This window comes from Glycine max, chromosome 2, assembly GCF_000004515.6.
Source record: "Glycine max cultivar Williams 82 chromosome 2, Glycine_max_v4.0, whole genome shotgun sequence".
NCBI classification, from domain to species: Eukaryota; Viridiplantae; Streptophyta; class Magnoliopsida; order Fabales; family Fabaceae; genus Glycine; species Glycine max.
In genome coordinates, this window is record NC_016089.4 from 15,813,785 (window position 1) to 15,827,181 (window position 13,397).

At 34.1% G+C, this 13,397-nt stretch overlaps 2 protein-coding genes across 3 annotated transcripts; both read left to right on the forward strand.

Moving 5' to 3' along the window:
• The first annotated feature begins 410 nt into the window (after positions 1-410).
• LOC100800200 (uncharacterized) lies at positions 411-5,327 on the forward strand. 2 transcript variants are annotated; one of them, NM_001289349.2, is made up of 5 exons: positions 411-649; positions 1,273-1,444; positions 2,543-2,945; positions 3,841-3,921; positions 4,393-5,327. In NM_001289349.2, the coding sequence occupies exons 1-5, from the start codon at positions 554-556 to the stop codon at positions 4,889-4,891; spliced, it is 1,251 nt and encodes a 416-aa protein (NP_001276278.2). In that variant the 5' UTR covers positions 411-553; the 3' UTR covers positions 4,892-5,327. The 2 variants fall into 2 exon arrangements, with proteins under 2 accessions (NP_001276278.2, XP_040862186.1); XM_041006252.1 differs by lacking the exon at positions 411-649 and adding an exon at positions 754-920.
• Positions 5,328-6,847: 1,520 nt separating this feature from the next.
• Positions 6,848-11,424, forward strand: LOC100800734 (E3 ubiquitin-protein ligase SP1). Its single transcript, XM_003518885.5, has 11 exons — positions 6,848-7,210; positions 7,312-7,364; positions 8,464-8,582; positions 8,688-8,783; positions 9,033-9,170; positions 9,290-9,355; positions 9,835-9,947; positions 10,030-10,140; positions 10,304-10,347; positions 10,428-10,530; positions 10,947-11,424. The coding sequence occupies exons 1-11, from the start codon at positions 7,137-7,139 to the stop codon at positions 11,047-11,049; spliced, it is 1,020 nt and encodes a 339-aa protein (XP_003518933.1). The 5' UTR covers positions 6,848-7,136; the 3' UTR covers positions 11,050-11,424.
• The last annotated feature ends 1,973 nt before the right edge of the window (positions 11,425-13,397 follow it).

Here is a 13,397-nt window from a genome sequence, read left to right on the forward strand (position 1 = left end):
CAATTATCAACTTGCAAAAAAGAAGAGCAAGCGTACAAGAACGGGGTCCAACGAGGAGAGTTTTTCGAGGAAACAACTGGTGGATGTGTGCCGTCAGGAGCTGGGTAGGGCACGTAAAATTATGACACGTGGATCTCGGACATCCACAACTCAATTATCACATGATGTTAACGATTCGGATATATAAGCGAAAAAGAATAAACGGTTGAGATGAATCTTAAACGATAGAGTAGGAGAGACCGAGGACACACGGGAACAAACCATCCAACAAGTCCTAGTCCGAGGCCAAGAAGACAACCTGGATTTTCTCATCCCACCGTGCCGTTGATCCCTACAGTTTCGGAAGTTAGCGGGTTGAACAAATGGATCACATAAAACCACTTTTTATTTTTATATTTTAAATTTTTTGGTACCACTCAAAGATTCAGATTGCGGAAAATCTTTCGGATTTGAGGACCAGGTAGGGATAAGTCGATGGGCTTGTAACAGAGCCACGAAAGGAGAGGAGTTTTGGTTTCCAAAACCTCGTTTCTTCTCAATACAAAAAAAAAAAATGCTGCAGAAGCTGTGTTTGATGGCTTCTCATGGATGCCCTCCCGGACTTTCTTTGCAGCAAGAGCTGGCCATGGTTGGCTGCACCATTACCAAGGTAAAAAAAAATCTGGTTTTTGATTTGGTGGTAGCAACTTGTTTATGGTGTCAAAGGTTTTTTTGATGCAAACACGGATTGTCACAGGTGGTTAAGGATTCGGTACTAAGTCTTACTTTCTTCATGGGTGTGTATTCGAATCTCCCAGAGGTCACTTTTCCCGCATGGTAGCAATGCTCGCCAGGGAGATCCCTTGGTGCCTAGGGGCTAATTGAATATCTGCAATTGGGTAGGACTGCTTGCGGTTCGGACCTATGCAGTAATCTTTTAGGTGGGTCTCTGTTGGCAGCCTTAGCATGCCATTGACACCCTACCCGGTAGTATTGGGGTGCTGCCCTTCTATCAAATTTGGTATAAAAAAAAATGTTTTTATGATGTATTATCCATATTTCAACAATTTGTTAGTATTAATGAATTGGTTTCCTTAAAATTGGAGCATGGTCTATGGAGCACAGCTGGAATTTGGAGTTGACATTGTTACCTTTTCTTTCACTATTGATGTTGTATTGAAATTCTGAAATCAAGATAGTTTAGCATGCTTAATTGGTTATGGTTGTTTGAGTAATTCATCATTTTATAATTACCTAACTTTGGTTTTTACCTCGAATTTTTGTGTAAGACAGGGTTGTAAACCATTATTGCCTTCTCCTGTATTGAAACTAGAAATTATCAGATATGGGTCCTCCCTAAATCCATTCGAGGAGTCTAGCAAGTCCCAGAAAGAGTGGTTCAATTCTAATCAGATTGTCAACATGAACTTGTCGACTCAAAGGCCTATGCTCATTGATGTCCAAGGTGTGCAGGCAGCTGAATGAATTGTGTATTTGATCCAGCCATTTGATTGTTAACTCTTTCTTCAATGTTGCATGTTTGGTTTCTCGGTTCCATTTTGTCTAGCTCCTAGTTACATCACTTATGTTCTATTTGTTAGTGATGTAATAACTAATAATCCTGCAAATACACTTTCAGTTTTGTTGTAAAAGGCTTGTATGTAAGTATGGCTATCATGGGCATCTTGAACCCATCTGACAGACAATCATGCGGTGCAACCAGTCAAGGAATTTTTCATATATGTTGTAATCAGTAGTTTGATTAGACCATAGACTGTAATAAATCCTGGCAACTCTGAGGATTTGGGTGTATTGGGATCAGGATTCAAGAGTAGAGAGATTGCTCCTTGTAATTTTCATTGATCATAGTGAATTTTCGCTATGTTTTGTTGGTGGATGTAAACCTATAGTTTGCTGTAGGTTGAACAGTATTAATTTGTGTTTTTTTAGTGCTATGGTTGTAATTTGTAAGGACAAGGTATTCCAAGAATGGAAATCAAGGTGTCAGCAACAAACTTGATATCTAAGAGTGGCAAGTGGAGAATTTACCTCCAAGAACTTTTTTCATCCTACCTTAAAAGGATGCTATTCAACTAGCCTCTAAGCAACAATGTATCTCCTTGGAAAGAGATGGCTGCCAAGCAAGGCTACTAGTCAAGGGAGGGATTGGAACCCATCCACATGGATCATTGAATGTGAACCCAATTACAATAATTTCTTCATTATTTGTCATTTCTCTCAGCTTATACTGTTATGGACAACATGTGTGTGTCTCTTGTGTATTGATTATGCCTCTTTCTTTCACATGTTAATTTAGTGGTGAAATGTTAAATCCAATGACCAAAAAGGCTATGGTAATGCCTAATCAGTGAAGGTTGGTTTTGTTTCTCAGATATGATGCATCGCTAGTTTCTAGAATGATGTAAGTAATTGGTGAGCAGATGGTAGATTTGATTATTGAGCTTTTATTTACTTCTGTGATGAATGTTTAATGACTTAATGCTATTAAATTTGTGTTCTCTGCTGTGTCTTACTAAGTAATTTCACTTATTTTTTGTGGCAGAAACCTATCCAAGCCCAGTAGATTTTGGCTTTGGCATCGTTGAACAATGCAGTGAGCACGATAAAATTTTGCAGTGTATCATGTCTGAGAGTGCTGAAGCTGGGATAGGTGGAGTACATATATCTTTGTTGTCTGACTTGATGGGTTTACAATTGCCAGGCATTGATGAACCTCAAAAACCATTGACACCTCTTATCCCAAAAAGCAAATTCTTTATCCCGAAGCTTTTGCTCGATATTTTTCAAGATTCAGCCTTTAGTTCAAAGATTACAGTTCATCCAGATGGTCAAGTCACTTTTATGGGCACTGCAATTGAGATGAAAGATCTTCTTTCTGTAGTTGCTGACTCATACTTATTACGTAAGGGTGAAAAACAATCTATGCTTGTTCCGCACTTCAGCAGGTATAAATTTGTGGAGCTGTTTAGGACTCAATTGATCACATGAAATTCTAACTGTTCTGGTCACTTAGAATTACATTTTCAGAGTAGAACAAAATTTAGTTGACATTTTTGTGTGTGTAAAGACTGTCAAGCTATGGATTAAGTCAGATTTAATTAGATTTTCGATGTCAAATTTAAAAGCTTGGAAAATATATGTTTTCAAATGCGTTTCTTTGCTAATGCATTGGCAGATACAGGAGTCTTTGCGATCTGCATGATTTAGCCTTAACATTGTCAACTCTGTTGTTTTGCATTCATGACAACTAGTTGAAGAATTGTATCAATAAATGTGCAAAATTGATAATGGATTGCCTTGTGTATCTAGCATAGTTAATGTACAAACTACACTTATGTGTAGTTCATTAGGTACTTTTGATATTGTTCTCTAACTAAAATTGGAGTTTCAAGCTGGTAATCCATGTAATAATGGTTGACATTGGTTACCAAGGTGAAATTTGAATTTGATTGGAAAACAAAAAACAAAAGCACTTAAATGAAGTATACCATATGATCAAATAAAAATGAAGTACATATTTCTGTCACTCTGAAGAATTACTTGCCTCTTGTTACACTTGTATTGGAGGGACTGCTATTAGTTTGGGATGCTTTCATTTAAGATAGCTTAAAATTTGGTCAATGGGAAGACAAACTTCCTTCTTCACTTGTTCCCTCCACATGTGTGTGAGCTTAGATTTTCTTAAAAAAATTGGTTTTTTATACTAATTTAATAAAGGCACATGTGCCATCTGTATATACTTCAGTAATAAGCTTTTAAATCCCCATATTTAACAATCTATTTTTGTTTGTTAATTGTCATATCAAGCAACTGACTTTTGCTGAAAATCTCTATGGACAGGATGAGTATCAATGAAGTAGAAGTTACAAGTCTTTCCTCCACATTGGATATTCATTCTACATTGACTGTTCCTTTAAAGAGGTATGCAAAATATGCTCTCCCTGAAAATTGGCTTCATTCCTTACTTTGGGATATGCAAAATATGCTTGTCTAGGAGGTTACTTTTATGCAAATAATAGTTCATAATCATAAAGTTCTCTATAAAATAAATGCAACTTTGGTCTGAGGGCTTTTCATCACTGCTATGCATTTCTCCCATGCTATGGCCTATGTGAATAATCCATCTACTAACTGATTTTCTTAATAGGCGTCTAATGAGGAAGAATTATCTTCTTGTAAAATTTATTTTAATGCAATATTAAATATATATAGTTTTCCAACATCATGACATTGAAGAGTTATGTTTTATAGTTGGGCTGCATTATTGCTTTCATTTATGCTGACCGTTTCTCTCTCTGGTTGTGGATAGTCTCATCTACTAAGCATACAATGGCCATATTAATTTCTTGCTCAATAAACATATTATGTTGTTGCTTTTCTTTTGCTTAACAGTCCTGAGAAAGTCAAAGTCAAGCCATCACAAAAGAAGAACAAGAAAGTAGCCAGAGAGAGGGATCTATTCAAGAAGAACTACTTACATGCATGTGAGAGCCTTCTGTCCCTAATGGTTGACAAGAGGCGACAACGGAAAACCGCAATTCTCTCACTGAAGAAATCTGGCCCTGAGCTTCCTGAGCTCCTCACACAATTTTCTGCTGGTATTGCTGGTACTGGCCTTGCTGTCCTGCTATCTGTGATCTGTAAGCTAGCTTGTGGAAGGGGGGTTTCCTTTTGTGCGTATAAGCTCCTCAACACTGGGTTTGGATTTGGTCTGGTTTGGCTTTCTTGGGCAGTTAATAAGCTAAGGGATACAATTGTCAGCATGAACAAGAATACAGGAAAGCTTGGACTGAAAGATGAGGAAATGATTCAAAAGGTCGATAAGAGCCTAAGAGAGGTTTACTTCAGAGCCGCCACGTTGCTAGCAGTGGCAGTGCTAAGGTTAGCTTGAGCACTACCTCTAAGGACATGATCACGTTGAGTTTGAAGAGCTGTAAGCTTCGCAAGGCCACACATTGGAACAACCATTATACCTGATCAGTTGGATGTCCATGGCCATGTCTTTTGGGGATGTGATACAAAGCAATCTTGGTTTCAAACCAAATGAACCTTTGCTTGATGTTGGAAGCACAAGATTGTGGATGATTGGCTTGATCAGCACTTGGATGGTGTACTTACGGTATGGTTAGTACCTCATTTTAATAAACAAAGCAAGCAACATACTCGTATGCTTGGCATTAGGGCGGTAAGACAAATTGTAAAGTGTAATGTAAAATTTTGCGATGAAATACTGTTTTGGTGAAATTGTTGCTTGGTATCAGCGCATGGATTATCTCTGCAAAAGATTAACGCATGCTGTAATGCTAGTGCCACTAATATTCATCACATATAGCAGTAATCTTTGATCTAAGATATGCTACTGAAACATGAAAAACTTTGATTCTTTTTTGTAGCTAAAATCTAGAATTTACGAAAAGTGGCCGAAGTCAGTGGAGTTGAAACTTTGGTAATATTGATTCTGAAAGAATTGATGTTAAAGAAAAATTAATTTATGTCTGCAAATTATACTATAAATTTCCATTTCCATTGGATGGCAAAGTGGCATCATGTTTTAAGTGAAACTGCAGTATGTTTTGTGGATTTCTTTTAATTTTAGTTCAGTTGATTAGTTGTTAGAAACCTCTTAATACTGTTTTTAATTCCTACGGATAAAAAAAATAAAATAAAAAAGAGGTGTAGTTGAACAAAAAAAAATTGTATAGCTGCATGCCTGCATATGTTAACATGTATGGATAAACACAGATTTTGTGAAACATTGAACCGACAATACAGTACAACTACAACCACATGTAAGTCTGTATTCTGTAACATTATTCACTCATGCATTTGTGTTTGTGGCACTCTATTTCTCCATACATTTCCGACAAGGAAATAAAACAACTAGGCATGGAATTTCAGGTACCAGCCAAAAGAGGAGGAGAAAATGCTATGCCCCTTTTATTGTATTTATCAATCGTGGACAGTAACTTATAATAAAACATATAATGACTGCATTAAAAATGTTCATATCGCATTTTTTTTTTGTTAGTACAGAATTATACAATTATACAATTTATTGCAACCACTTATTTCAAAATTTAATTGCTATATTTTATTTTTATCATAAGTTGATTATTATTTTTTACTTAAAAAAGTCGATAAACTTGTCCCAACAAAAATAATTTACCTTTTCTATTATTGCCTTCATTTTTTATAGAAAAAAAGACTTAATTAATTCATATAAATAATAAAAACAGTTAAATATATCATAAATTTAAATTTCATTTAAAGAATATTCAAAGTTAAACGTTTTAAATAGCAATCATATTTAATGATACCATTTATAATATAATGGATAGTTTTTCTCACTAATAAATACGACTTATTAATTGGCTTATAAATATATCCACTTACATGAGAAATAAATCAATATCTCTTCAATAAATTTCAGAATAATTTAAAATATGCAAAAACTTAATGATTAATATACCTTTTACTTTTCTTCAAAAACAAAATACACTTTGTTTATATCTTATTATTAAATGACAAGAAATAATATAATAAGTTGATTGTTTTATCTTATCCAAATTAAATTATTTTAAAAATATTTTTTTATCAATTTATCTAAAGTCTAATAATAAAGATAATATCACCCATTTGGTTTCTATATTTTATTAGACAATTTTATTCTTAAGTCACTTCTTATTCATTCAATTTTTTTAAACGGTCACTTTTTTAATTAATTGTATTTAATTTCTTTTTTTATTATTTTAAATTTTTAGAGAGACACAGATTTTTAATTATAAAAGCAATAATTGATTTTTGAAATAATCTTTTAAGTCCAAAAGTTAATGCTAATAGAGCACCACAAGAATTTGAGGGAAGAGAATGTTAATGATTTTATGAGGTTGGAAAGGAAGGACCGCATAGCACGCACGACACACTATCCTGTTCTTTTGCCCTTTTCCTTCACTTTACTCTTTGCATCTAATTCTCTCTTTTTTACGTACATGAAATTAATAAAGGAACTTTCGCGAGAGACCCAACACAAAAGCAATCAAATCATAGATTGATTTGGCAACCCCAATTCCCTTTTTTGATATTTTTGAATTGAAGCAATGGGTTTGGGCGCTTAGTGTATTTTTGGACGCACGAAGATGATTCCTTGGGGTGGCCTCAGTTGCTGTTTGAGTGCCGCTGCTCTTTACCTTCTCGGCAGAAGCAGTGGCAGGTATACATCCATCGCTTCCACTTCAAATAATTGAATCACGTTTTTGCCATTCTAGAACAACATACATATAGAAAGTTCCTCTTTTTTTTTTATGGGTACAGGGATGCTGAAATTCTTAAATCCGTTACAAGGGTCAACCAGTTGAAGGAACTAGGTTTGTGTCTTTTTCGGGAGCTGAAGCCTCTACTGTCCCCACACTTGGTTTATGCTTCCTGTCTATTGTATTCTATACTTGTGCAAGTTTAAATTGCACTATTGTTGCTTTGAATAACATGATTTGAATTACTGATCTTCAAATGCATGCTGTTATTTCATAAATAACCGGGGATATAATTGTATCTAGTTTTTTTTTTTACCAATGACCAATCGGCTTTGTTGGAAATCCTACATTGACTAGTGATATGGTTAAAATAGTGTATATAAAAGGGGGTGGGGGAACTCTTGCGGCATGAACTTGGGGTTGAGTTTGGTCCAAACTCAAATTCTAAGATGGTATCAGAATCTATGTTAGCAGTTGTTATTAAACCCTATCAGGCCTCACACTATCGGACTATTATCAAACCACATGCTTGTTGGGCCTCTCCTAGCCAGCTGTTGGATATCCCACTTGACTGGTGATATAGTGTATATAAGTGAGATACAACTCTTACCCCATGAGCTAGCCTTTAAGGGTTTAGTTTGGCTCAAACCGAAATTCTAATAGAATTGTTTCAGCTGTCTCGTGGGGCTATTTACAAGAAAGATTGGTAGTGAAACTGGTTGTAGAAAGTTATAAATCATTCCTTACAATTTTTAGCTGAATTTGGTATTGTAGCATTTTCTTAATTAAGCGTGTTTGATTTTTTAATAGTAGCTTCCAGGGGCCAAATGTTGTTGGTTTCTGGCTAGAAAGTGTTAGTTGCCCAAGATTGGCCTTATTTGGCTTGCTGATAATCATTTGTCATGATATATTCACCCTTCTTGCTGCTTGTTTGTTGCAAGATACTTTCTAGTTATCATTTTAGTATCAACGAGTTTTGCATTTCACATTCATTTTAAGCTTAGACACGATCCATATGCTACTGGCCTCCTTGTAATTATGTATTCCAATGAGTAGTACTTCCTATTAAAACATAATTGATGTACATTTCTATGATGCTGAATAGACGAAGTTATATGTTCTTTCATTGCACTAGAGTCTACTACTTGATAATTTGTGATACAGTCTATGTGGTTATGGTTTCTGATCATGCTTGGGATTCCTTACTTTTCAGCTCAACTATTAGATGCAGAAATATTACCCTTGATTGTTACAATTTCTGGAAGAGTTAGCTCTGAAACCCCAATTAACTGCGAGTTCAGTGGTTTAAGAGGTGTAATAGTTGAAGAAACAGTATGTAGACATAAAGCATTAATATCTTCATTTTATAAGGACATTGCTTATGTCCTCTTACCGTTGTGATTAATATTGAACCTGTTTTTACAATTTTCCTTTTAGGCAGAGCAACATTTTCTTAAACACAATGATGCTGGTTCCTGGATACAAGATTCTGCTTTGATGCTATCAATGAGTAAAGAGGTTCCTTGGTATCTGGTGTGCAGTTTGCCTCTGTTCCTCTAATAGATTTTTTTTTCTTACTAAATTATAATTATTATTGATTATCTATTATCAGACTGAAGGGATATTTGCTTTTTAGAGTCAATATTTAAGCTTATTAAGTGAACACTCCCCTCCCACTGCCAAATATTATTATTGTTGATAAATATATGTTCTCTGCATGAAAACCAAATTCACTTGAAGTAAATATGTAGGATCATGGTGCCTCTGTCTTTTATATAATAGGATGATGGGACTGATCGTGTGCATGTGGTTGGAGCTCGGGGTGCTGCTGGTTTTGCATTACCTGTTGGAAGTGAGGCATTTGAAGAGTCGGGTCGCTCACTTGTACGTGGAACTTTGGATTATCTGCAAGGTCTCAAGGTGCGAGTGTTCGCATCCATCCAATCCTTCTGCTCCCCTCTCCCTGCAAAAATAAAAGAAAAATAGAAGCATTAAGCTGCTTATTTTGTAAACTGACATAATTGAGACCATGTTTTCAGATGCTTGGAGTCAAGAGAATTGAACGGGTACTTCCAGTTGGAACTTCCTTGACTGTTGTTGGTGAGGTAATGTAATTAATTTCAAGAATATGCCTAGTTACTTTCTCAATAGTGCCGTATTCTACTGAATTTCATTATAATTAGCAGTGTTGCAGAGTATATATAGGTAATGTTACAAGATATAACAAGAGTAATATTTCCCCTGCTACTTGCTGGAACAATCATTTCATTAAACACATGCTTCTGTGATTTTAATCTGATGACTTGAATACTCATGATTTAAATTTTAGATTGGAAAAGCTTCTTGTAGATTTGATTATTTGGTACATTTGAAGTGAGATGAACTCTAAATTACAAGTTATCTAACTCTGATCATAGTCATTGTTGTTTCTCACAAAATCAAATGCACCACAGCATATTATAAGAATAAGAAACTATGTTCCAAAGAAAAAGGGATTGCAATTTCTATTTTTATTCGAATTCTTCCTTTCTATTTTCAATTATCAACTTTTTTTTTTAATTTCATTTTTAAAATGTATCATCAGGCTGCTAAAGATGATGTTGGGGCTTTTCGAATTCAGCGACCCCACAAAGGGCCATTTTATGTCTCTCCCAAAACAATTGATCAACTAATTGCAAATCTGGGGAAATGGGCAAGGTTACTTTACAAATGTCTGGATGCCTATTAAGTGTTTTGGTGTACCAGTTTTTTTTTTTATTGACTAAATTTTCTTATTTAGGTGGTATAAGTATGCTTCTATGGGCTTGACAGTGTTTGGTGCTTATCTGATAGCCAAGCATGCTATTCGGTACATATTGGAAAGACGGCGTCGCAGCGAACTTCAAAGAAGGTACCGTTGAAAGTTTTTTAATTAGGAAAAGAGTGATACAACTTTGTTTTAATGAAAAAGAGTTCATCTCTCAAGTTTAATGAGAAGTATGGCCTATATTAATCCACTAGTCAATATTCGCCTGCACCTCTGTCTTATAATCAGTCTGAACAATTTTATTCAGGGTTCTTGCTGCAGCTGCTAAGAAGTCGGGACAAAATAATGATGGTAAATTGTTTATGGCTCAATTATATTTATGTTTGCAATGCCTGTTTCAATAGTTACCATAATTTGTGATTCTTTCTCAGTTGAAAAGGCTGACGGCTTATCAGATGGTGTTAAAAAGGATCGCTTAATGCCAGATTTGTGTGTAATATGCCTTGAGCAGGAATATAATGCTGTTTTTGTTCCGTAAGCTATCAATCCCATCCTCTTTTTTATTCTGTAGTCAATGCTTAGTCAGTTATATGTTTCTCTGAATACAACAACTGGCTACTATAAAATCAGTAGCACTGAGAATTACAAGAAAACTTCCACAATTTTGTTATATTTTCCATCAATATAAATTATCTCAGCCATTTCTTCGTTATGATCTTTATTAACTATATTAAACATGAAGAGAAAATTCTTATTCATCCCAAATAATTCAAAGCAATGTTTGGTGGCCAAAATTATTTCTGTTAGCAAGACCCTATATTATACGCACACTGTCTATATATGCCTGCTGCAACCTCCCAGACTAAGATGTTCAAGGCCACTAAAGTAGAGTTATCTATTTAATTCCATACCCTATTTAAAAGCCCCTAAGGTCTATGTTATGTTGTCAGGTGTGGGCATATGTGCTGCTGTACAACTTGTTCTTCACACTTGACCAATTGTCCTCTATGCCGGCGACAGATAGAGAAGGTTGTGAAGACTTTCCGTCATTGAGTGTTGAGCATACATGGCATACATGGTAGTCTAACTAAAAAACAGTCATATGGAATGAGGAATTGTGCTCAAGAATCCAGGAGCAACAAATTGGTCAATTAGATATTTTTTGCATGCTTTGTCTGTGAGCAATTCTAAAACCAACGGCCTTTACAGATATATCAAGATGGCAATCCTTTTGGCATCAAAACCTGTAAATATTTGTTATCAGAACAAGTTATGTTGCTTCAATCTGTAGCGAAATTGTATATTCTTATAGGATGTATTCTACTTTTTGTTGACTGTTTCTCTTCTGATATACTCGTACCCTGTGGATTTCTTTTTAGACTTGTAAGTGAAAACACTTTGTTAATCGTACCAGGAGCTTATTGTGTACTCGAGTCCTTAACGTACGTATGAACTATTTTATAGATTAGTATATTCCTCAGAATTAGAGTATTTATATTGTCTTTGTATATTAGTGCTTTAGGCTGCTGCGTGTAGAATTGTGTTCAAGTCATTGATTTGGGTTGTGGAAGTTAAAGTGGTTTATAAATTGTACATTTCCATTGTGGTCATGTAAATCTGCCGTATGCCTACGTTTGATCACTACGTCACTTTAGTTTGTGTGCTTTGTCTTCTAGCTAGGGGAGGGTATAAAAATAAGTGAAAAAAGGACCCTTTAGGTGCTGTTCAACTCAATGGAATTTTTTTATCAATAAATATTAATTGTTAATTTGTTAGTTTTTGTTTATAAAGGAATTGAATTCGTGATCTTTTTCTTCCTATCTTTTTTTTTTCTAATTACTCAATCAATTTTATATCACATTCTTCACTGGAACTAAATTGGTGGTAGTACTGTGAACAGTTTGGAATATATCCTGGGCTTTCTGAAGGATGGTAAGAAACGTTCACCAATTATGAAAAGAATGAACGGTGAAACATGGAATCCTTTCTTTTTTGTGAGTGGAAACCTTAACCTCTACTTTTAATTAATTTATGAGTAAAAACCTTATTTTAACTTGTTTTAAAACATTTCAAAATGACCCCTTAAAAAATAACATTAGTATCTAAATTTATAATTACTGATTATTTTTAATTTAAAATTACAAAAATAATCCAAAAATTAATAATCATTTGTAATTTTAGCCTCTAATATTGAAACTTCACAATTTTATATGCTATTTTTTTATTATCATGTTATTAATATAAAATACTCACTAATTTTATCAATAATTAATTATTAAAAAATTATAACTAATCACTTTTAGTAAAGTATTCCTTTTTAATCATATTTTTTTCATTCACAAAATTTGAATCTAAAAATCTAAAAAAATTAAGTCCAATACCAGTTATTCTAGTGACATTTTGTATTCCATCAAAGTATATTTTTTAATTAGAAAAAGAAACCTTAACATATTCAAAGTGTAGTTAGTTATCATAACTGGTAACTCAAAGGTTAAGTGAAAAGAAAGAGAATCTTAGAGATAAGTCAGCTATTTTGGATTAAGTTTATTATTTTTTAATATGTGGATCAAATTCGGCGGGTGGTGTTAATTTTTAGTACTAAATTTATGTTTTATAGATAAGATAAAATAAAACAATGGTACCACTTATCATACGAAGAGGGTTGCAAGAGTGATATTCATGTTCTCTTTGATGAAGTCTGAATGTTGAAACCGAATGGTGAAAGTGAAACCAGTTTTGTGTCTAACTCCTTGGCTTTTTCTGCTACCCATTTAGTTTCTTAAAGATACATAATATTAATTCTTTTACAAATTATGGTGTTCATCATTTTCATAAATTTACTTGTGAAAGTACTAATATTCTAGAGATCTAATCTTTACACAGCTTAAGTAATTTCTTCAATTTACTCGTGTGGTCCAGAAAAAATGTGAACAACCCATGGCATCCCTCATAATGGGAATGAGAAGCTACTCTAGCAAGACTATTGGCATCCAACTCCAAGGTTCCAAACATGCTCCAAACGACCAAACCTTTGAGAATTCGGACATTTTAACTCATTTAATACTATCGAGTCACATAATGCATCATTTTTAGGTAACAACCTAGCCTTAACATACAATATCTGTCATAAGTTATCGATATTTAATATATGGACAAATTTTACATTAGTTGTTGATGACTTCATGATCCATCCTGATTCATGCATATATAAGAAAATAACTTATGGGTAAAAATATATGTTTTTATCCTTCAAAACTTTTAAAGTTTAATTTCAGTCGTCCCATTAAAACAAATTGTCCATTTTTCGTCCTTTTACTTTTGAGTTATCCCTTTTTTATCCTTTAAATTTAAAATGCATCATCTTTCATAATGCTTTAAATAGTGCTTTATAGAGAAATTAA

What these genes read in the sequence shown, in the direction of transcription:
- LOC100800200 (NM_001289349.2), top strand. Translation starts at nt 554, where the DNA reads ATGCTGCAGAAGCTGTGTTTGATGGCTTCTCATGGATGCCCTCCCGGA. An exon ending in TATGCTCATTGATGTCCAAG is followed by an intron (nt 1,445 to 2,542) that starts GTGTGCAGGCAG and finishes TTTTTGTGGCAG; the next exon opens with AAACCTATCCAAGCCCAGTA. An exon ending in CTTGTTCCGCACTTCAGCAG is followed by an intron (nt 2,946 to 3,840) that starts GTATAAATTTGT and finishes CTCTATGGACAG; the next exon opens with GATGAGTATCAATGAAGTAG.
- LOC100800734 (XM_003518885.5), top strand. Translation starts at nt 7,137, where the DNA reads ATGATTCCTTGGGGTGGCCTCAGTTGCTGTTTGAGTGCCGCTGCTCTT. An exon ending in CTCGGCAGAAGCAGTGGCAG is followed by an intron (nt 7,211 to 7,311) that starts GTATACATCCAT and finishes TTATGGGTACAG; the next exon opens with GGATGCTGAAATTCTTAAAT. An exon ending in CAACCAGTTGAAGGAACTAG is followed by an intron (nt 7,365 to 8,463) that starts GTTTGTGTCTTT and finishes CTTACTTTTCAG; the next exon opens with CTCAACTATTAGATGCAGAA.